This window comes from Neovison vison, chromosome 2, assembly GCF_020171115.1.
Source record: "Neovison vison isolate M4711 chromosome 2, ASM_NN_V1, whole genome shotgun sequence".
In the NCBI taxonomy this organism is placed as follows: domain Eukaryota; kingdom Metazoa; phylum Chordata; class Mammalia; order Carnivora; family Mustelidae; genus Neogale; species Neogale vison.
The window spans coordinates 192,330,569-192,354,277 of NC_058092.1; the positions used below are offsets into that span (position 1 = coordinate 192,330,569).

At 56.8% G+C, this 23,709-nt stretch overlaps 1 protein-coding gene across 5 annotated transcripts in view; it reads left to right on the top strand.

The window, feature by feature from the left end:
- The window catches only part of ZMIZ1 (zinc finger MIZ-type containing 1), a 230,094-nt gene that overhangs the window by 112,721 nt on the left and 93,664 nt on the right, over positions 1-23,709 (top strand). For all 5 annotated transcript variants that reach the window (XM_044239920.1, XM_044239924.1, XM_044239923.1 and 2 more), the window contains 3 exons: positions 8,010-8,118; positions 14,190-14,303; positions 21,954-22,059. In XM_044239920.1, the coding sequence (XP_044095855.1) occupies positions 8,059-8,118; positions 14,190-14,303; positions 21,954-22,059 (280 nt within the window). In that variant the 5' untranslated portion in view covers positions 8,010-8,058. The remainder of the gene's footprint in view (positions 1-8,009; positions 8,119-14,189; positions 14,304-21,953; positions 22,060-23,709) is intronic.

Sequence of the window (23,709 nt, forward strand, 5' to 3'; positions counted from 1 at the left end):
AGTGGATCTCCCTGAGCGCCGGTGTCCCCTTCTGTCGTACCGTCCTGATGACTGGAACAGCTAGGCAGGTGTGGGATTCGGAGGCACAGGGTGGGGTGAGGCAGAGACTCGAACGTCTGCCGCGTGCAAGCAAGCTCAGGACTTGTTCGGGTTCTCCTCCCACTCTGAGGAAGCACACGGCAGAGGCAGCACGGCCCTGGGGATGCGAGAAAACCCAGTGACCTTGTCCAGGATCGAATCTGGCCTTCCTTGGCCGTTTGGGGAGAGAAGCTGTGAGAGCAAGTTCAGTGTGAGGTCATGGAGTTGGGCAGGGCCGGGAGGGGGCAGGCAGGAGGGTCCGGGCGTCATCACATGGCCCGGAGGGATGAGGCACACCCAAGTGCAGCTGGGACCAGGCTGGCACTCTTGTGGGGGCAGTACTAACACATGTTCTCGCAAGGAAGTTATCCCGCCCTCTGGATTAGCATGTGGGTTCCAGAAGAGGCTGTCCGATGGCTCTGCAGGGCCAGCCCTCAGGAAGCCCCCACTCTGAATGGCGAGGGTGTGTCGTATTGTTCCATTACCTTCCATTGACGGTGGGTGTTCTTCCAGACCAGGGGCGGGTGCTCCGAGATGGGGTCACGGAGAGAAGTGGGCCCACCCTTCCAGGAGCCTCGAGTGCCAAGTCAAAGCCTCTGCCCCAAGCGGCCAGGAGGCTAGAGCCTTGTCTCGTCTTGGCAGGGGGGCACTCACTCCCTGAGCGGAGGAGGGAGGAACTGGATGGGGAAGGGCTGTTGTCCAAATCAGAATTTCCCTTCAACTCCTCAGCCCCAGGGCGTGGAGAGGGCTGCCCCTTCCCGGTTGACAGTTGAGAACCCCCGGCTCAGGGAGTTAAAGTGGCCTCCCCCAGCCTCTCAGCTGGGAAGGTCTGACTGTCAGGGCTCACCCCCTTTCCGGGGAGCCTCACCCTGTGTGAGGCCTCCTCCCAGGGCAAGGGCCAGCTCCAGCTGCTGGGCCAAGAATGGGGAACAGCTGGTCCTGGTCAGCTGCCTGGCGTTGCCTCTTCCCTCCCTCTCCCTTCCCATCTCCTGTCCCTCTGCCCTTCCCTTACTTCCCTGCGCTAGGACACAGAGTCACTCTCCTCTGACTGGCTTTGCTCCATCCTGCTCTCTTTCTCTGCCACCAAGCAGTGTAGGCCACCGAGGAGTGGAGGAGCCAAGTGCTGTGTGGCCGCAGGCCACCCCTACACCTCTCTGAGCTTCTGCTCCTTTACCTCTAAGACGAGGAGCGTTGTCAGATTAGACCGGTGCTTGCGTAGCCTCTGTCGCTTTCATTCCATCTACACTATGCTTCAAGTGGTTCTTTAACGTACTTAGGTCTGCCGTTGCTTCCCAATTTTACCTCATCCTAAATAACTATATCCACCGGCTCACCAGTGATCATTGTTCTAGTCCAAACACTTCACTGTGGAAATGCACAAGTTGGACCCACAGACCACCTAATATCCTCCCTCTTCCACCAAATGTACAGGCATCAGCCTTCGGGAAGCTTAGACTGGGTTAATGGGAGGCTCTCCGAGGCCAGAGTTCCTCTGATTGGGGCCCAGTCGTTGGATATTCAGCTCTTGCCACACTGTGGGTCACATGTATGCCCAGTGCTGGCCGTCCATTCACCTGTCCATTCGTCCATCCATCCATCCAATGAGCTTCGCTGAGCACCTGCTGCATACCAGGCCCTGGGCTAGGCTCTGGGAATCCATAACTGGAAAATAGCCCTCCTGATGGGGGAGACAGATACAGAGACATACCCCTGGTCTGGTGTCACCAAGGTGGTACGTGGAATGGAAGTGAGTGGCTGTGCTGGAGAAAACCAGCAAAGAGGGTCATGGTTGTCCCAGGCCTTGTTGATGAAGGGGACCAGGAATTCTGGGCTTTGGGACAGAGGCAAAGACACAGAGGTATGATCTTCAGAGTATGGTCCAGGATGCAGGGAGTAACCCCATGCGGAGGACACGGGATGGGGCTGAAGTAGTGAGAGGTGGCAGCCAGGCCAGGGAGGACCTTGGCTGATACCATTATAGGCAAGGTTGGTGGGTCACTTGACATCTGTCCCATGACATCTGTCTGGGCCCATGACATCTGTCCCTCTTGGGAGTCTGAATGCTGGTAAAGGGGCTAGACCTCCAGCATCCCCTGGACCTCCAGGCTCTCTCTCCCACCAGGCTGAGCAGTGGGTAGGTCCCAAACTCGCTGGCCCTGGCCATGTCTTGGAACGCAGCCTCTGCTCTGCAGGCTGTAGGTAAGCCCTCCACCCCCCACACACACCTCCACCCCGCTGCCGCCCCTGCTGCCAGCACCGCTCTCCCCGGGGGATCTGAGCTGCAGATGTGCGTGGTGATTGAATCATTTCTGCACACCGCTGCTCACACAGCTCCCCTGGGGACCCCGCCACTTGCCTGTGCAAGCTGTCAGGAGATGTACATGCTCGAGTGCATCTGTGCCAGCCCTTGAATGTGTATGTGTTCCTGCACTTGAGTGTGCAAAAAGTGCCTCTGGATGTGAGCGTGCACACACGTCCACAAATGCCTCTTTCTGGGTACTTGTGAGCTGAGTGTACCAGTTAACTTATTGGCCTCAAGTGTGAAAAATAAAAAATAAAACCTCCTGATGTTGGTATAGCTGATGTGGGCCCACTGCCCTAAGGAGCCGCCTCTAGCTCCAGCACCCCACATTTCCACAGGGCAGCTAAGAGCAGCCTGTGCCCCGTTTCCAGGGAAGAGCCTGCCAAGGGCCATGATGCTGTCAGGGGGAGCCAGCCAGGTAGGCGCTAGTCCCACTCGACCCTTGTCTTCCTCCGTGCCCCCCCTCTCCATCTCTGCCCCCACCCCTGTCCTGCCATGAAGGGCATGGGACCAGGTAGTCCCTGGGATCCTTCTGGTTCTCCACATTCTAGCTCAGAGCAACCCTCTGCGTGGAAGGGCAGCTTTCTCTAAAAACGGCTTCTGTGCGAGGTTCCACCAAGAGTCAGCTCGGCCTGCTAGGCAGTGAGGCATTTGGAACAGGAGCTTGGCCCTTCCAGACTTCCTGGGTCAGAAGACCACACCGATTCAGGGTCACTAGCAGAGAGCACATATGTGTGGCATGAAGCCAAGCTGAGCCTCAGGGGTGAGGAGGCGTGCGTGTGCAATCTTAGGGTTCCCCGGACCAGGGGCTCTCCCTTGCAGAGTTTTTGGGGCTGCCTTGGGACAGGCTTTGCAGTTTCAAGTCCGGCATTCCACACTTTGCTGAGAGAGAGTGTTCCAAAAGAACTGGAGCTCCTGACACCAGAATCCAAAGATGTTGGAGTTTGAAAGGCTTGTTTTCCACGCAGGGAAACTGAGGCCTGGAGAAAGGTATCACAGTGCAGTCCCCCCAGACTCCTAGGCTGACTACAGGCACGTGGCTGCCCCGACCAGGAAGAGGGGTCAGAGGCCAGAGGGGGTTGGGGGCTTGATTGCTTGAGCCCACTCCCCATTCAGAGACAGGCAGGCGGCTGAGCAGGACTGAGGCCCCGGGTGCACCCAGAGCCAGGCCGTCAGCCGTCTCCAGCTGGGAGGGAGCCCGGCCACTGTGGGCACCGGAGTTGCAGCCACGGAGGATTTGTAGCTACTTGTAAAAGGTTTATAAAGAAGCCCAAGGTCTGAGGAGGGAAGCAACAGCCAGGCCAAGCAACGCTCCCACGGCGGAGAGCGACCTCTGCTGGCTGCTGGGCTTGCGCCGCGTCCCTGCACTGCCAGCTTGCAGGAGACCTGTGGCCCCAGGAGGGCGGGGGGCGGGCCTTAAAAGTGGATGAGTTTGGACAGTTTGGACGGAACAAGAGGACCCCTCATTGGGCCCAGCACGGTCTTTCTTCCAGGAAGAAAAACACATGAATGGTTAGAAAGGCAGAGGGTCCGAATCTCAGCTCAACCGCTTCCTGGCCTTGTGACCCCTCTGTGAGCCTTTTAGGATTCAGTAAATTAGCAATGCACGGGACTTGGTCTGCTGCCTAAACAAGGCAGGTACAGGCACAAGGAAGATTCCAGACTGCCCCACAATGAGCTACCTCTCCTAACTCCTTCAGCCTACCATTCCCCTCTCCGTGCCCAGCACCCTAGCCTTCCAGGCCTTCACCCTTTTTCTGTGTGGCCTGGAACCGCCAGCCTCATCCATTCCTGCTGTTAATAACCAAAATTTCCCACTGATCTCGGCAGTTTAAGAATGTCACCTCACCTGTGAGTGTCTCCTTCATCAGCTGGACATTGTTCTTCTGTAGATTAAGACCTATAGGGCACACAGTTGTCCCTGTGATCTGTGATACCTTTCCTTCTTTCCTGCTCGCTTCCTTGCCAGTGTTCCAGGCCCAGACCGTGGGTACTGAGCAGACAGGAACAGCCTCTGGCTGCCTAGGTGAGTCTGGCTTCCAGATGCCGGCTTAGGGCTTCCCTGGGTGGGTTGAGTGCCCCCTCAGTCTCCAGAAACGATGTCAGCCATTCAACAAGCATTTATCAAGGTCCCACTAGGGCTCTGATCCTAGATGAAAATGCTGTGTCCATCCTGGGAAAAGTCTACGTAGGGATAGAGTCTTGTGAGGCCGCCTAATTCCCACTCACCATCCTGTTCTACAAATGGGAAATCCCAGACCTAGGAAGCCAGAGAAGTTTACTCAAAACCTTCTGGGGCAGGCACGTCCTCACTGGAGGAGGGTGCTAAAGAGAGAGCCCCACAGAGCGGGTTTCCAGCTCTCTGGGTACTTAGCTTCATCAACAGCGCCCCCTGCTGGCCAACTGGGCACCATGGTTTGTCCCTGACTCCAGGAGCCCTGGAGGAGTGAGTGCAGGCTGGGACTCCAGACAAGTAAACTCAGGAGAAACTCAGCCCCTGCTGGGGGATCCTCCAGGAGCTGCAAGGGGAGCGACGCTCTTCTCCCATGACAACTGCCTACCACATCGCAGCAATCTCCAGTGGAGACCCCCAGCCCCTCCCCCACTAGCAGCACCAAAGTCTGGGTTGTAATGGGAAAGCCCGGATTCTAGAGCTGACCGCTGCTAAAACCTCTGAGCCTCACTTTCCTCATTTGTAAAGTGGGGATATAGTAACAATGTCTGTCCACGCCCAGTGCCTGGACCAGTGCCTGACTTACAGCAGGAGCTCGACAAACAGTCACCTACTAGGTCACGTGGAGTGAATACTGGCTTATTAATCTCTCCGTGGCCCCTGGATCTGGCAGAGGACCCAGCACAGTATAGATATTGAAAAGTATTTACTGGGTGAGTGGGAAGCATGCATGGGTGGGCACGTGGAGACTAGAGGTGTTTGGGGGGATGCGTGGATAGGTGGCTGGATAGACAGAAGGACAGACAGGCATTTAGGTGAATAAACGATGGATGGAGAGGTTGGTAATCTGGGGGTGTAAACGTGTGATCGGTGGGGTGCATGGAGGGTTGTTGGAGGGTAGAAAAAGTGAATGTGGAGGACTCTCCCTTTCCCTTTTTGTGGGAGAGCTCTGAGGTTGAGGGAACCCAGAAAGCATTTCTCAAAAGTGCAAATGCCCAAATGACCCAGAAACTCTACTTCTAAGAATAGGCTCTCCAGATTAATTCACATGTGGATGATGTGGCCGGTATAAAAGGTGATCTCACAGGCCCGTCTGCACTATGGATTTGGGGACAGCTCCAGGCTTCATCATTCGGTCTGGAGCATGAGCCCTCTGAGCAGAAGGGCCTCGGCCAAGGCCTCTGACCTTGGGGCAGTGCCCGGCAGGGGTGGACATTCAGAATTTGGTTGGGTAAGTGATTCATCCATGCCTAGGAATACTGGGCCGCTATTAAAAACTAAAAAGGCTCTTTATAGGACACCCAGGTGACTCAGTCGGTTAAGGGTCTACCTTCAGCTCAAGTCATCATCCCAGGTTCTTGGGATCAAGTCCCCAGATCGGGGTCCCTGCTCAGTGGGGAGCCTGCTTCTCCCTCTGCCTGCCTTTCTCTCTCTCTCTCTGACAAACAAGTAAATAAATAAAATCTCTTTAAAAAAGGCTCTCTGTATCTTGATGTGGAATAAACATTGAGATACGATTCAGAGGAGAAAAGCAAGGTCCAAGTAGTGTGTATTAGAATGCTATCACTTTATGTGTTTTCTTCTTAAGGGGTGGCAGGGAATAGTACCCATATATCTTTGCTTCTCTGAGCCCCTCAGGAGACTGGTGACCCTGGTCCTACCAGGAAGACCATCTGGGGGCTTGCGGACAGAGCCAGAACATCATTGGATTTTGATTTTTGAACCATGCATGCCTTTCTTTCTTCCTTTTTTTTTTTTAAGATTTTATTTATTTATTTGACAGACGGGATCACAAGTAGGCAGAAAGAGAGGAGGAAGCAGGCTCCCTGCTGAGCAGAGAGCCCAATGTGGGGCTCAATCCCAGGACCCTGGGATCATGACCTGAGCCAAAGGCAGAGGTTTTAACCCACTGAGCCACCCAGGCACCCCATGAGCTGCCTTTTCAATACAGATGGAATGATAGGAAGTGCTTGGAAGGAGCTGTGTGGTAAAGCGCTCCTTGGAAGTACAGCCAGGCCTTTCTTCCCAAGGTTGGGCCCCGGCATGTTCTGCTGGGAGTTCCCTCAGCCGGGGGGCTCGCACAGGGGGCAGAGAGTCAGGACATGGAAGCAGACAGGCTCCTACGGGCCATGGGGACTTGGGTGATCTCAGATCTCAGACCTTCGTTTCCTCGTCTATAAAATGGAGATGATTCTAGTCTTACAGAAGAGTAAAGGAGAGGATGCAGGGCCCCAGCGTGCGGGAGGTGTCTGGTAAATGGGACCTTTGGTGACACCGCAGGAGTTGAGGGGACTTCCGGGGGGGGTGCCGCAGGAACTGATGGGAACTTCTGGGGGGCAGTGCCATGGGAGAGAGAAGGCCGAGGGCCAGGGCCCTCTGTCCAGCACCCTGTGTCTGTCACTTGAAATGCCCACTGGGTTGTGCCCAGTGGCCATGGGCAGATTTCTGCATTGGCCCAAAGACCTGGGTCACTGAGTACTGGGTAGACTCTCCAGCTCTCTCTCTCTCTCTCTCTCTGCCCATCTCTGCTATTGCCATTGTGGCCTCTCTGGAGAGGCCCAGGGACTCTGGGGACTTTCTGGAGTGAGGGGGCTTCCTCCACCTAGCTTCCCCCGCCGGAAGGAAGTCACATTCATGTTGGAGTTCCCGAGGCCCACAGCTATTCAGGAAGTGAGCCTGGTGGCCGTGACGTCTGTGGACCCTGCCCTCTGAGCCACAAGCTGGCAGCCAGAGCCCTAGTTCCTGGCCTGGGCTCTCATACTGGCACCCTATGCCACCGTGGATGACTCCCGTCCCCTTCTGAGCCTCAGTCTCCTTGTCTTGGAAAGGGGGTGGCACGGACGCCCACCCTACTTGCCCAGGAAGGCAAAGGGAGGAATGGAATCGGGTTCACAGCATGAAGAACTCGAAAGCATGGGAGTTTGAGGTGGGGGACCGTGGTACCCGTGGCAGGTCGCTGCTCTTACACCACACACGCAATGAGGGCCATGTGGGTAGACCCCTCCACGTGCGTGCACACACACTTGCACACACCCAGAGCCACGTCAGGTAAGCTAAGCCCTGAACTGGGAATCCGAAGATGGGGTTGCCATCCCCTTCAGCCCCCCAACACACGCACAGGTGTGTAGAAATGAGTGTGCCCGAGTGTGCTGTTCCATGTCCCGTGGCGGACATGCGTACTCCGGGCTGACGTGAGTCGCCCACAGAGAACACCCAGGAGCACCTCCCGCCCTCAGCCCGGATGGGCTTCCCCTTGGGCCAGGCAGCTGTGGCTGAAGTTCTTCCCTCCAGCACGGGCTGGCTACGACAGAGGCCACAGCTGCTCCCAAAGGGGCCTAAAACCTGCTGGGAGCCACTAGGCCCAGCATGTCTGTCTGTGTTGGGGCTGCAGGGTGGTTGTGAGTTTGTCGGGCCTGGTCCAACCCCAGTGACACATGCCCTCTTCTGTCTTCACAGGCTGGACAACGTTCATGGCTCTCGGGTAGAACCCAGTGAAACGGCCAGAATGAATTCTATGGACAGGCACATCCAACAGACCAATGACCGACTACAGTGCATCAAGCAGGTGGGTGTGTGGCCTGCGCTCACGCCTCCTCCCTGCCCAGCCTGGCACAGCTGGCGAGGGCAGGGCTGGTAAGACAGGTAGAGCAGGAGGGGTGCTGGCCTGCACTGTGGAGCTGGGCCCCTTGGGTGCTGGGTGGAGGTGATGGCAGGCCAGGGCTGACTGCCAGGGGTCTCTCTGACCACCCCGAGGTCTCTTGTCTCCCACACTGACATTGCACACCAGGGTTCATGTGCCAGCTCCACGCGGTCCCTTTCCTCCCTTCCTCTTCCCTCCCCTCCCCTCCCCTCCCCTCCCCTCCCCTCCCTTTCTCTTCCCAGCTGTGTGATTTGGGGCCAGTGTCATGCCTTCTCTGGGCTCTGCTGTGCCCTCTGGGCTGCTGTGAAGATGTAGTAAAGAACTTAGTCTCCTTCCTAGACGGAAGCTCCCCACCCCTCTGCTTCTGTGGTTCTCTATAAAGAAACAGGAAAGGAAAACTTCGGAGAAATTAGATCACACTACAGAAAAGGAAACAGAGGCACAGAGAAGAGAAGGGGGTCGGCTGAGGTCACACAGCCCAGCTTCACTCATGCTAGGAAGGCCTCATCCCTGAGCACAGCAAGCTCCCTCATCCGCCCATGCTCACGCAGTGTTCTAGGGGAGATCTTCCTGCAAGCATCCTCTCCGGATTGTTTAGAGTGGGGCAGGTTCCAGGTGGGCTCAGAGCCCCCGCCCCCCACTCAGAGCCTGGTTGAGCCAAAGCTGACGGGCGCCCCCCAGTGTTGACCAGGAGTGGCGTACCACCCTCTGGGCGCAGCCCCCTGGGCAGCCCTGCATGGAGGTGTCTGTGCAGACTCCAGAGTGTTACCGTACTCCAGGAACAAGCGAGATGGTAGAAGGGGCCGAGCTTTGACATCAGAGAGACCGGGCCCAAATCCTCACTCTTCCACATGCCCACAGTGTCATCTCAGGCCTATCCCTTTGTTTCTCTGAGCCTCAGTTTCCCCACCCATCCGATGGGTCCAGACCGTCATGGGGTGGCAGGGGCTATTATCCTCAGTGTCTCAGCATAGGGGGAGGCAGGCACTGGGGTGAGGCCCTTGGCTTAGGCAGCTTAACAGGACATGGGTCCCAGCATGGGCCACTGGCCTTAGGACTCCTGGGGAGGCAGTCCTCCCAGCCCCACCACCGCCGCAGCCGGCCCTCCCGGGGCCCAGTGGAGCTGAGGCTGGTCCCCAAGTACTGGGCGTGTGTCCTCTCATAAATGTCAAGCAGAGCTCTCTCGGAAGCCCAGGCGGGGTCAGAGGAGAGGAAATTGAAGAAGATTGAACCCAGCCCAAACAGCTCCCCCAAACGCCAACAACGCCTCTGCTCACGGTCATAGAGTAGAAGCCAGACGGTGCCCTCCTTCCAACTCTGCACTCGCCTCCTCCTTGGGGCTCTGCAGGGCTCTTTCCCAGCTCAGCCTGTGGCCCAGTTTCTCCCAGCCCTGAGGGGCCGCTGTCAGTGGCCTCCACCCCCAACAGCACAGTCCCACCACCCAGCATGAGCCCCGCCTTGCACTGGGCACGGGCTTCTCCTGAGACCTGCTCACGAGCTGACCTTTCTCCCGTGGCTGGCTCTGCGTCCCCAGGAATCAGGGCACACTTTCCCCCCTCGGAGTGTGGCCCCCAGGGCTCAGATTGACCCATCAGCAAGTCCAAGCCCCCGTTTCGCCACTTGCTAACTACCCGACCCTGATTAAGCCGCCACAGTACCCCACTCGGTCTGGAGAATGACATCAGAAGGGACACCCAGCCGGTGTGTGCCAGGGCAGCTGGAATGCCAGGGATCCCCTCAGCTGCCCTCCCCGGCTGGCCGGCCCACACATGTGTGTACACACGCACACATGCGCACACACACTCCCAGAGCTCTGCACTGGGGCCAGACCCTGCTGCGTTTGCGAGGGTGAGCAGACTGTGCAGATGACCCCCGGGGCCATCCAGAGCTCCCGACGCCCCCACATCCCCCTCCACACCTCCGGTCAGACACAGCTCGGCCCTTAACGTCTGTCTGCTCCATGGCTGCTCCAGAGGGCGGCACGTCTGGCTGAAGACTGTTGATCCTCAGACGTCCCCTGTCCTAATCAGAAAAGAAAGGCGAGCAGGTCTGCATGCTCTGAGGATGACAGATGCGTTGGCTGGGCCTCGCTCTGGCTGGTGGGCCTATGGCTCCCATCAGGGGCTTTGCAGCCTCAGACCCCCTGCCTCACTTCTAAGCACAGCCTCCCCCACACATACACCGCACCCATTCCACCCTGATTCTCGCCGTTTCTCACCTGGCCATCCCCCAAGCACCCCACTGCCTCTCTTCCCTCCCAGCTGCCTTTCACCTGTCTCAGCCCCAAGGACTGGGAGAACCAGTGCCTTCTCTAAAGTGGGCCCACTCAGAGGTCACAGACACATCTGGGCTGCACGCACAAATTGGCTAATTCCTGCACAACAGCCTCCCCCAGCCCCATGGCCCTTCTGAGCAACTGCACTGCCCATCTCTGAGCCCCACTGCTTCCTGGGCGCCCAGCTGCCTCACCCCCCCGTCCCTCGGCCCTGTGGGGCACATATCAGACCTGCCAGGGTTAGTTCCTCAGGGGCAGAGAATATGCTGCATCCATCTCAAAGTCAGCAGAACCTAGTGCAGCACCCAGGCCATGGCCCACAGAAGTTGAAAGTTGAGGGGGATCAGGGGAGAGGTGAACTGATGGATGGATACCGAAGGGAATGAGCGGAAGGGTGGACGGATGGACATAGGGATGGGTAGTTCGGCAGGTAGGTACAGATGATGGATGGATACACGGATGGATGAATGGAGGGACAGGAGGTTGGATAACTTCTGGATGGATAGACAGATAGGTAGGCAGATGAATGGATAGATGGGAAATGAATAAAGTAGTGAATGGTTGAATGGGTAGATGGACGAGGGGATGGATGGATGAATGGATGGATGGATAGACTAATTCATTTTTGGAAGGATGGACAGGTTGTTTGGATCACAGATGGTCTAATCAGAAGATGCATTCATCACTTGGTCTGTGTAGTCAGTCCAAAAGGTCTAGGCTTTGGTGTCCCGTAATCCTGCCCCCAACAGACCCAGTGGCCAGTGAATATAGCCCAGACCGTCTCAGAAACCATGGAGACAGGCAGTCTGTCTGGTGGGAAGTGAGGCATTGGTATCCAGGAACGGCCACACCCAGGGAGGCTTCTGCCTATGATTCAGAACTGTGCTCCCATCCCCAGATCAAGCTCCCCCCACCAGCTGGCCACGCTCCCCTCCCCCCAGCTGGCCAAGCTCCCCCACAAGCTGGCCATGCTCCGCCTTCCCAGCCCTGGTTGCTCCACGAGCCACTAGGGACCTGTCCTGCAGCGGCCAGGTTGCCGGCCTACACCATGGATAGACTCTTTTGGACAGTGAACGGGTCACCAACTGTTTCTGTGCAGACCTGGCCTTGGGCCAGTCTTGAGGGTTCCAGAGGGGGACAGGGCACTACTTCTACCCTCCAGAAGCACCTAGGAGAGAAGAAACTGGACAGAGGTCAGAGCAGTAGCCGTCTCTACGGGGCCCCGACTCTCTCATGGGGATGTCATGATTTAAATTGTTCCCGAGCCGTGGGGCAACCCTGCAGGCTATGGGCACCCCGTTTCACCAGTGAGGGGTCTGACACTCAGGAACACACCCAGCATTGTGGGGCTCAGTGGCCGAGGTGGGGTTTGAGCTGGGTCACCCGTTTCTGTGCAGGCCAGTGACTTCATAGTCGAAACGGGAAACAGAAGCCCAGAGAGGGGCGGGGGCGTGGCTGAGGCCACAGAGCTGCTGAGCAGCAGCCACTGAACGGGACACCCGTGTCCGTTTTATCAACGAGTCCCACCCACCAGTGACCACCCAGGGCCCCAGCTAAAGGCCACATGAGGTGGAGAAGCTTGAAGGTGGGCTGGCCACAATACGGAAGACGGTGTGCTCCGGGGGCCAAAACAAAACCGGGCCCCGGAGACTGGCCTCAGAAGCCACTTGTGAGCCCAGAGCCCCAAAGGGGGTACCAGGAGTGAGGGTGCTACGGGCAGGCCTCTCTGAGAGCAGCATGTGGTGGCTGCTGACCCTGCTAATTGGGTGTGACATCAGGTAAATAAACGGAATAACTCAGTTAGCCGGGGGAGGCTGCCCGGCAAGGAATCAGCCTATTTGCATGGCTTTCCTTGTGGAGCAGGGATGCCCCCTCCCCCCGACCCTGTGCTTCGTGGCCTCAGAAGGGGCCCACGTTAGAGAGCGAGCACAGAAGGCAGAGGGGAGAACTCCCCACTGCCCTCTCAAAGAGCCCTGTCCTCCATGCGGAGGCTGCTCCCATCTCCTTTGCGTCAAGGGCAGGGAGCTCTGCCTTTGCAGAGAGAGCCTGTGTGAGCCAGGGCTGAGGGCTGCCGAGTGCAGCTGTGCTTCCAGGGGAGACTCCGGGAGCCAGAGTCAGGGCCAAGGGCAGCCCCACGTGGGAACACCCCACGCGCCAGGCGCCGTGCCAGGGGCCGCATGAGCCTCGTCTTGTCTAAGCCTCTCCAGCCCCATGACGGAGGGCTGTGCTGCTGCTTGCTTGCCCTCTTGCTCGCCTCCACCGCTCCCTCCCCTAGGGGCACCATGTTCTAATTCATTTCACTGTCTTCCATCCATTTTTAAATCTTTCTTACACGAACCGTGTCGTAGGAATAGTCATGAAGCCCTGCACAAAGGAAAGAAAAATTCCCATCACCAAGCCATGATCCGTCATCCCCCTTTTATAGATGGGACGACTGAGGTTCGGGAAGGTGAAGGGACTGTCCTGGGTCGGCAGCTAGCAGGAGGCGAAGGCAGTGGGAGCCCCTGGGGCCCTGCCCTACAGGGGCTCCCACTGTACGTGCCATTCTTTCCCAATTCTGGGACCTGGCGGCTGCTAAGACCCCAACCCCGCCCCCGCCCAGCCTCCTTGGCTTCAAGACAGGCTCGAGCTGCAGTTTGGAATAGAGTGCCCACCCCAGGGGAAGCTACTGTTCCTGTCTCTCCCAGCACCAAGGCAACAGGGGCCTTAGAAGGTCCCACCATCCCTTTTGCAGCTGGCTTGTGCTCTGACCCTTATATCATACCCTAGATGTCTCTCTGGAGGACCCATGGTCCCTGACACCGATTCCTGGAATTCTAGCTCTGCCCCTGCGCTGCTGTGACCCTAAGCAAGTCACTCATCCCCTGGGCTAAGGCTCAGCTCAGCAGGGCCTGGGAAGACCCGGACAGGTGGTAGAGAATGAAGCTACCCCACCCCCACCCCCACCCCCGCAGCTGCCCTGTGGCCTGGGTCCAAAGCAGGATCCAGAGGCCTTGGCACCAAGATTCAGTCTCTGCAGACTCAGGTCCCCTGACTGGGAGGGGCTTGAACTCAGGCATGGACCCCTCCTGACAAGACGAGCAGACTGGGCCTGGAAATCTGGTTTGGGGAAGCTACGACACATATGCCAGACCCTAGTGTGAGGATATCCTGGGCACAGCGTGCTTGCACTTCAATTCCCAGGCTGGCTGTGGCCCAAAGACCTCTCTCTAAGCTGCCTGACCCTGCCCTGTTTGGCCATGGCTGAGCTCCCTCTGCAGTCAGAGCTGGTGGGTGCCCAGACCAGGGCTGTGCTACTGGTAGTGGTTAGTGGGAGAGGCATCAAGAAGGAATCTCCAGGGCTAGCCTGCCCTGGCTCGGGGACAGCCAGCCCCCAAGCATGGGGGCCACAGGCCACCCTTCTGAACGCTGCAGAGTTCACCTGCCCCCACAGCCAGCATCCAGAAAACACTTGAATATTATTGTCTTTCTCTAGACCTTGGTGTTACTATCTTTGCAATGGGGCTACTAATCCACATCTTGGAGGGATTGGGTGGGATGGATGCACGGGAAAAACGAATGACAGGTTGTTCGAGAAGGTTCCTTCATCCTGACACCAGCCCCCGCCTTCTTCACGTTTCATCCCCAGGGAGTCCTGGGATCTTCACCACCCCAGACCCACGTGCCACCCCCGCTGGCCTTGTTGCTGGGGCTTCATGCTGCCTCCTTCCCTCTCCCACAGCACTTACAGAACCCTGCCAACTTCCACAATGCCGCCACGGAGCTGCTGGACTGGTGTGGAGACCCGCGAGCCTTCCAGCGGCCCTTTGAGCAGAGCCTGATGGGCTGTTTGACGGTGAGTCCGCATCCGACCCCCCACCCCTGCCAACCTGCACTGGTGCCAGGGGAAGATGCCTGAGGGTCTCACGTGCCTGTCCAGGAGTTGGAGAGGACCCAGACAACAGGATGAGAGATAGAAAGACACCAGTGCTGGAGGGGACGGCCCTTCTGGGAGCGCCTTCCAGCGTGCACCTTCAGGGAAACCATTCTGATGGGGAGACACAACCCTCGGGATAGTGTGGGCTCCCCACACTGGATAGGAAAGCACCAGGCCCACATGGGGGGAGTACCAGGTCTGATGAGGGTGGATGTTGCACCCAAAGTGAAGCAGAGTCGTGGAGGGTTTGTAGCTGTCCTTTTATCCAGTCCTTCATTCATCCAGCTGGGCAAACATCTGTAGAGCTCTTTCTATAGTCATCCGTCCTTCCGTCCTTCTACCCATTCACAGGAGCATTTATTGAGCTCCTCTTACAGCCATCCATCTATCCAAATAAACACTGATTCATCCCTCATTTGTCACATCTGCTCCCCTCTGCTAAGTCCTAGGGAACCACGGAATAAGACTTTGCCCAGCCCGAGTCCCTCTAGCGGGGGAGCCCGATGTGGGAAGAGAGGGCCAAGAAAGTTGTGTGCAAGGAGAAAGCAGCAGCGGGCAGGGAAGCGTCGGTGGCCCGGGAGGTGGGGCAGCTGGCTGGAAACTGAGGCAGGGAGCCCCAGACCCTTCTGCCGGAGTTCCCAAGCAGCCAGGCAGAGTGAGCACGTTCTAGGCACTGGGAACAGCATGTGCAAAGGCCCAGATGGACCACAGAGCCCAGAGAGCTGAAGTTCACTCAGCTCAGTGACGACCTAGGACACAGGCTGGGCAGAGGCCAGGCCCGGAGCTTGCCGGCGGACAGCTGCCTGGAAAGAGCTCACGGCTTGTGAACAACCCCAGCCACGTGAGCTTGAGGGAGGCTTGGTGGCCAGCGAGGGCAGCTGCTCAGAAGGCCCTGAGTCAGCTTTGAAGAGAACATGGGTGAACAGATGGCCACAGAGCCTCGCTGCCCCAAGACTAGGGAGGAGAGGCCGAGGCAGATGCCGGGCCGGGAAGGAGCAATAGGTAAAACACGGGGGTGCCACGTTCTCTGAGAAGCTCCAGAGAGGAGGGCGGCGAAAGGCCCCAGCACAGCCCTGGCCTGGAGCAAGTGAAGAGCGACATGGTCATGGGCCATCCTTCCAGGCACCCCTTGTGCCCGCCACTGAGCTGGGCCCACCACACACCTTCTCACGGAGTCCTCACACTCCGTGAGGCCGGCCCCGCCATCATCCCCATTTTCTAGAGGAAACTGAGGCTTGCTGAGATGGCTCTCCAGGGTCACACAGCCAAGACCCCACTGCCTCTAGAGAAAATGCTCCTGGCCCATAGGGATGTCAGCCAGGTGTGCAGCCGAGACCCTCAGCCCTCCCCTGTTGGAGGCTGATGCCTCTGGCTCCCTTGGAACCACCAGGCCAAATCAGGCGGCCGTCTACACTCCCCCACCCTCCTCATCCTCCAGCCCCCTGGGCTCCCCTCCCTCTACCAGCTCCTGTAATCCTCTTTGCAGGGATCCTGGTTCAGGCTAAGCCCTGCGGGCAGGGACAGATGTTACTAGAGGCCTCCCCCGTTTCCATCCCAGCTGTTGGCAGCCATAAGTGAAATGAAGTAGGAGGTGGCGGCCACCTTAAGGTGCAGACAGACTGGCTGCCACAGCCTCCCAGCACCCTGCCCAAGCCTGGCCCTGCCTGGGAGGTAGGGATTCAGAGCTGCCTCAGATGACGGCCCTGGGCAGGCCGAGTGGGCCTGGGGGCACGAGATGAGCAGTGACTGGCCCTGCTCCAGCCCCATCACTCATTTATTCAGTTGACAAGCATTCACCGAGGCCCTGTGCTCACCAGAGGCAGAGCAGCAAGCGCAGTGGACCTCTCTCAACAGCGTATGTTCCCGGGGAGGATGGGGGAGGCAGACCCTAAACACTAAAGGAGTAAATAGGGACATAGGCCAGCGCCCCATGAGAGGGATTGGGGTGCTGCTCAGGAGAAGCCTCCTGAGGGAGGTGACCCTCCAGCTGAGACCAGAATGGCAAGAAGGAGTCAGCCAGGAAAGGGGAGGGTGCTCTGGGCAGAGGGAACCACCAGTGCAAAGGCCCCAGGAACTTATTTGTTCAAGGAACAGAAAGGCATCTTGGGACACTGGGTAGCTCAGTCAGTGAAGCATCCTTGGCTCAGGTCCTGATCTCATGGCTCATTAAATCAGGCCCCTACATGGGGTTCAGTGCTCGGAGGGAGTCTGCTTGGATATTCTCTTTTCTCTGCCCCTTCCCCCACTCCCATGCACTCTCAGTCTCTCGAATAAATAAATAAATCTTGAAAGGAAGAGAGAAAGAAGGAAGGAAGGGAGGCAGGAAGGAAAGGAACAAAGAGAGAGAAGAAAAGAAGGAAGGGAGGGAGGGAGGAAGGGGGGAAAGAAAGGAGGAAGGAAAGTCTCAGATGGCTGGAGCACAGGAGAGGGAAAGGACACAAGATGAGGTTAAAGAGGGAAGCAGAACCAAGGCAACACAGGACCTGCCAGCTGAGGGGGAGGAGCTCAGATATTATCTGAAGGGTGGTTGGGGGCCTTGAAGGATATTAAGCAGGTGAGCGTTAGGCTATGGTTTATGTGAGGATAGGAGTTCTGAGGGGAGCATCCTAGGAGGATAGGCTAGAGGGATTTGGGAGGTCTTCCTGGAGGAGGGAGCCCAGGGAAGAGCCTGTAGGATCTAACTAGACAGCAAGGAGGCCTTGGCTTCCTGGACTGGGACAATGGTGTGACAAAGGCACAGTGCCAGCTATTCTGGGCCTCTCGTCGTTGCAAGACAGTTGACGGCACACGCTTGCTTGAATGGTGGGCTTTAACCCGTACCTCTCTAGTCTGCTGCTTAACCAGAAAGGGGCCTTTTGTTCTCCTGCCACAGTGGCAGGATGTTGAGTTTGACTGTCCCTTGGAGCTCCGTAGAACCAGCAGCAGGAAAGTGCAGGGAATGGGGAGGTCAGAGCAGACCCCTTGGTACCCAAGGCACTGTCCTGGGCCCTGTCCCCGCACATCCTTATGAAGACCCTGCAGACCAGGCAGGGAAGGAATTGTCACTTCTGCTTAATGAACAAGGCCGCTGAGAAAGGGGGAGCAGCTCGCTACAGTCCTAGGCTGGTACTACCGACCCCCCAGGGCCCTGATGCTGGTCCCACGTCCTCAGCCATGCCCCATGGAAAAGAAGGGGATGCAGGAGGTCAGACATCCTGAGGGGCCTAAGCAGGGCAAAGCCACCGAGCTCCCCGCAACACGCGCACCCATCCCCATCCAGGTGGCAGGTCGAAGCATTCCAGATGGCAGCAGTCCCCTGGGTGACCCCTGGGTACAAACTCCTCTGACTCCGGCTTACTTGGAGGATAGAAATTAAAAGCCACTTAGCCTCAAGCAGAAAAAGGGCACTTTTTTGTCATCCTGGGGCTGGGCCCTGGGGTGAAGAGCCACTGGCACTCCCCTGCCCCACATTCCCCTTCGAGCCCTCTGACCCCACAATGCAGAAGTGTGGGAGTCCTGAGGCCCCTCCCCAGGGGTGAGGGCTGTGAGCCCTGGTCACCACTTGCTCCTCAGACCAGGTTTTTGCTGATGAGCCGGCGACTCGCCTTCCGGCCCCTCTCTTAGCAGCAGGACTGAACCCCATGCCTGAGGAGCCCCTCAAAATCAGGCCTTTCTGAATTCACTCCTTCTTCCTCCTCCGAGGAGGAACATGCTGGATATGCTCAAGGAACAGAAAGGAGGAGGCCAGAGAACAGGAGAAGGGGAGACAGGAAGGAGAGGAGGTGGCAGAGAGGAACAGAGGCCAGCCAGCCTAACTGCAGTGCCCTCCCTTCTCTCCACGGAGAGCTTCCCACAGCAGCAGAGAAGTCACTCCTGCAGCTGTCAGGCTATGTTCACAGCTAGCGTTCATTGAGCTTTGTGACTGGTCCTGACTCTCATCCTTACAGGGAGGGCATTTCACAGATGGGGAAACTGAGGCCCAGAGAGGCTAAGTCACTTGGGTGAGGTAGAACAGCTAGTAAGTGGCAGATGCAGAACCCCATCTCGTGCCTGACTCCGCGGCAGCCCCAGCAGTAGCCCCCAATACATGCACATCCTGCACCGAGAGGGGTAGCAGAGTGGGGAGAGGGCTCTGCCCTGGGGAGCTTCTGTTAGAGCCGGGAGACAGAACTGGGACATGTGGAACTATCAGAAGCCACTGCACCTGCCGTGGCAATAGAGGATGTCCCTGCACTTTCACAGAGAAGGAACCTGAAACTTAGAGACATTAAGTAACTTGCCTTAGGTTGCATAGTACGGGGTGGGGGAGCAGAATGGGAGTACCCCTTGGCATGCCTCCAGTTTCCCTGACTCCCTCAGAAGATGTCAGAGTCCGGCCCCATGCCTGGAACAGAAATCCCTTCTCTGGCATCCCCCAGACAGCTTGTCCTGCCTTGTAGCCAGGAGGCTCACCACTTTTCAAGGCAGCACACTCCCTAGATGGGACTAACCGGCCACCTGACCTTGAGCACACGCCCTCTGTCATCTCTGGGCTTCAGTTTCCCTCTCTGGCACTATGGGCTGGACTCCCTGACCTGTAGGTCCCCCTGGGACCTCAGGGGCTAGGTCTCAGAGCACCCTAAGCTGGCTGGGCCTGAGCAGCCAGCAGAGGGCAGCAGCACGGCTGCCTCTCCCCTCTGGTCTTTCCGGAGGAGGGGTCTTCCCGCCCACCTGCACACAAGACCCTCACTGGGGGTGCCGTGCCCACTGAGGGGGGAGCAGGCCTCTGAAACACAACTGTCTACTCACCTAACCCCACCTCCCCACCACTGTTAGTCAGACCCACCTCACGGGACTTTCCAGCGGGGTCCTCGGGCTGGGCCAGAAGACGCCAAGGGGTAGATCTCAGGCCTCGAGAGCCTCGGGATCCAGCTTAGCCACACTGTGCTGTGCAGCCTTCAGTAAGGCCCTGCCCTCTCTGGGCTTAATGAAAGGAGGCTGTTGCCAATGACCCTTCTGAACGGTAGAGCTCAGGGGATTTGGTGACAAGCAGACATTCCCAGGCCTGCAGGACAGCCCTATACCAGCACCAGGCACCAGGCCTCTCTTGCTCAGTTCAGCTAGTTATTTGGGTGTGTGTGTGTGTGTGTGTGTGTGTGTGTTTTAAACCAGAGCAACAGGATTAGCAAGTATTGGCCAAACAGAAGGACCTTTGCCTTTCTGCCCTCAACACAGGGCCTGAGGCTTCTCCCTTCATTTGGGAGTTATGGCTTTAACCCTTTATGGGCTGAAAAAGAGAAACTGTCATGGAAAGAGCCCAGACGTTGCAGCCTGCCTATCCAGGCTCTATCATGGACACATCCAGGCTCTATCATGGACAAGACTCATAACCTTTGTCTCATAGGGTACTCTCTTTCCTCCTGTATAAAACAAGAGATAATGATACCACCTCGTGGAGCTGCTGTGAGAATTTGGCACTTCACTGCTCACAAAGCTTTCATTTAACCCTCCTACCGGGGAGCCAGCACTCTCATTACGCTATTTGCCTCCGTCAACATTTCCCACCAACAGCAGCCTCACTGATGCACTAGTCCGAACAAATTGTCTATGCTCACTCATATCCATTCCAAAGTTCTGCCAAAGAAAAGGCCACAAGAGTCATCATCTAAGCTGAAGTGACTCTTCTGGGCCTACTGGGGTGAGTCCCAGCTCTGCCCAATCTTGGGGACCTGTCTTAACCTGCCTGCCTCACCTGCCTCACTTGCTAAAGGGACAGTGCCAGTCTCCAGACCCAAAATGTCCAACGGGCCACAGAGAGCTAGTGACCTTGGTTTTTCTGCTTGGACAGTGAAATGAACAGTTACCCTGTTTACCCTGCAGTTACCCAGTTTACCCTGCCCAGGGGTGGCCCAGAGCCTCTGCACCCGGGGGTGTATGTAGAGGCAGGGGCAAATAGAGCCTGTGGAAAAGAGGCCTGGAGGAACAGGGGAGCTCTGCGTCAGGGGTTCCTGTTTGCAGCAGAGAAGCTGAGCAAACATTCAAACCTGAGACGTCCCTTTTCCTTCCTGCCCTGGGTGTTCCTAGGAGGTGTGGGGGGCAGCACCCCATTCCAGAGGCCATGGTGGTCCTGGGAAGAGGGCATCCCTTGGCTCCTGCCTGGTTCAACACACACACTCTGTCCAGGTCTTAAGTGTTCATACTTTTTTTAAATGACAGGGTTGGCCTAGATTAGTACTTTTCCCATCCTTTTGTATCCCTAGAGCCCTTGTAACGAACCCTTAAATATAAAGCAAAAAAAAAAAAAAAAAAAAAAACTCTCATGGTTACAGGGGCCTGGCCAAACCCCATGGCAGCCTGAGGCCCTCTGAGGCCCTCCGAGCGCTTCTGGAGCAGGTGGTCTCTAGGGGCTCTCTGACGGAGTCTTCCCTCGAGCTCCCACATCTGGGAACACTCCTCTCCCACTCAACCATAGCGGCTCCAGCTGCTTGCTGCACTGACTCTGTTTTCCAAGGTCCTTCCTTCTTCATAAGGAAACCTAATTTTGCTGCCATTAATGAGGGAGGCGGGCAGGAGGGAGTAGGTCTGGCTGGGGCAGGATACCTGGGCAGGGGCAGGAAGGAGTGCACCCTGTGGAGTTATTTGCGGGGCTCCCAAGAGCACCCTCCTACTGGGGAGGGTGACCACGCTGTCCCAGGGGACTGTCCCAGGGGACTGACCACGCTCCCCGTCCCTCACCTCTCCCCCTTCTGGCCCATACTTCAGAGGTTCTCAAGGAGAAGGGAGGGACCTCGGGCTCCAAATACACAGCTGTTAGCAAGCTTCCATCGACACTCCGATGGAAGCCTCCCGTGTGCTGAGCAGGTGCCCCATGCTGGAGACAGACCCCAGGCTGTGCATGAGGGCCCTGTGGTCTCTGGGCCTGAGAGGCAGCAGGGTGCCTGGCACAGAGTGCAGCACTGAGAAGCATGGGCATGTCCACCTGGAGAAGCCTTAGCAGTCTGTCCGGCAGCTCCACACTGCAGCTCGTTGGAGCCGTGTCCTAAATCCGTGCTTCTCCCCAGGCACTCGTTTTGACTCAGGAGGGGCCAGTGCCGCTGGGTGGGGACCATGCCTGGAATGGTGAGGGCAGCAAGCACCCACAAAGGTGGGTGCAGGAACTCGGGGAGGGGATGGGAGAGGTGCTAGGTGTGGGAGACTTCCGGGGCCGGGACTTAGAAGGGAGTTCGGGAAGCTGCCCCAGGGGAAGGAGGGAACAGAGGCCTGGCCTGTAGCTATCCAAACCACGGTGGTACAGCACCTTCTGGAATGTGGCCAGATGGAGTCCTTGAAAGCCACAGGGCCTGGACTTTGGGGTTAGGCTCACGGGAAGACTAGAAACCCCTGAGGGCAGGGGTCTGGATCCCAGGGCCTGGTAAGGAGGAAGGGCTTTATGGAGCAAATGAGTGAGGCAGAGTTTGAGTCCCAGCTCTGCCTGATGTTGGGGACCTGCCTTAGCCTAGCGTGCCCGCCTCAGCTGCCTTGCCTGCTAGATGGACACATGCACCACTCTGGGCTCGGAGGCCTGGCCCTGGCAGTGACTCACCCCGCCCTTCCTCTCTCTCTTGCTGGCAGGTGGTCAGTCGAGTGGCAGCTCAGCAAGGGTTTGACCTGGACCTCGGTTACAGACTGCTGGCGGTGTGTGCTGCGAACCGAGACAAGTTCACTCCCAAGTCTGCGGGTAGGTGACTGCTGGGGGTTCCGTAGGGGTCACGGGGAGGTGGGAGCGTGACTGGATTTGAACCCGGGGCTACGCGCCGCCTCTGCCTGCTGGTGCCTTGGTTCATCCAGGTGTGGTGTGAGCCTCCAGGGAGCAGCGGCTTGTCCACCAAGCTGGGCAGCCCTCGACTGAGGCTTGTCCCTCCTCTCAGGCAGTGTGTTCTTACCTGCGGGGGTGCCTTGGGGCCAGCGAAGGACCCATGCACACCACAGGTTCAAGGTGTGACATGCATACCTTGAACGACCCAAAGCGAAGGACCCAAACACACCCAAGGTTCAAAGGTGACATGCATCATCTCATTTCATCACCATAATGACCCCTGGGTGTAAGCCCTGTGATCATTTGACAGATGAGGGAACCGAGGCTCAGAGAAACTGAGGAGGTTTCTCCAGGTCACACAGCTGGAAAGCGGCAGAGCTGGGGGTCGAGCCCAGGCCTATATGCCAGAATGGGCATTCTTACCCCTGTATTCACTCAAAACATCTGTATTTAAAATAAAATCCAAAATAAAAGTGGATTGGTACATGCAGGTTTCTAAAAGCATAGTATTCTCTGCATAATATTCTCCGTTGCCACTCTGTCATTGCCTGGGACCGCTTACTTCCAGGTTAAACCAAGGCCACAGAAGGTGCTGGCAGCCTTCTGTGGCTAAGGGCTTTAAGCACACCAAAGATAAAGTTTTACATTTCCCATCGTCCTCATTATCTTCCTTAAGCTAAGGGCCTGGCGTAAGCTTTCACTCCCACAGACCTGGGACAGCCCCGACCTGTCACTTTCTGACCGTGTAGCCTCTGAGCCTCAGTTTACTTCCTTGGGAAGGCAGGAATGACAATGAGCCTTACCCCGCAAGGGTCACGGCCAGTTCTAGATATATGTGCAGTGCCAAATGCAGCGTCTACATATTGTTAACATTTTTTATGTTCGAGTAATTCATTGAAAAAGAAAAGAAAATCAATTATTTCCTTTGTATAACAATAAAACAGACGTTTTCTCTGAATTCGTCAATCAGTTCTTTGGAGTAGCTCTAGAAACAGCCTTCATGAAAATGTTTCAAAGACATCTTCCGATGTATTTTCATAAATCTGCTCAACCTATAATCTCCTGAGTGTGGGTTCGTGCTCCTTCCCATGCACGTTTGCAGACCACGCACGCAGACTCAGGGCCATTTGTGGAATGTGTGTGCAGTGACCGCTAGCTCGGAGGGCCTTTGCCCCACCAGCTCTTGTTGGGACGGCGCGATCGTACTGAGCTGTGGGCCAGAAAATGGTCTGGGAATCTATAAGTGATGTCTACTCTTAATGGAGTCTGCAATTTTAATAATAACTTAAGTCAACACAATTTGGACAAGGTAAAAAGTCCTACTTATCCAAGAAACATATATCTTGTATCTCTGTTGGGCACCTGGCCAGGTCTGGGGTCTGATGAGGGCTACAACAGATGTGGTCCCACCTCGGGAAACTTAGAGTCTGGAATAAGGGGGTAGCAAATGTCCGTGAAGAGCCAGATAGTACACAGTTCAGGCTTTGCAGGCTGTCCAAAAGCAGCCTTACATAATACGTGAACAAATGAGCACAACTCGTTCCAATAAAATCGCACTTATGGAATCAGGTG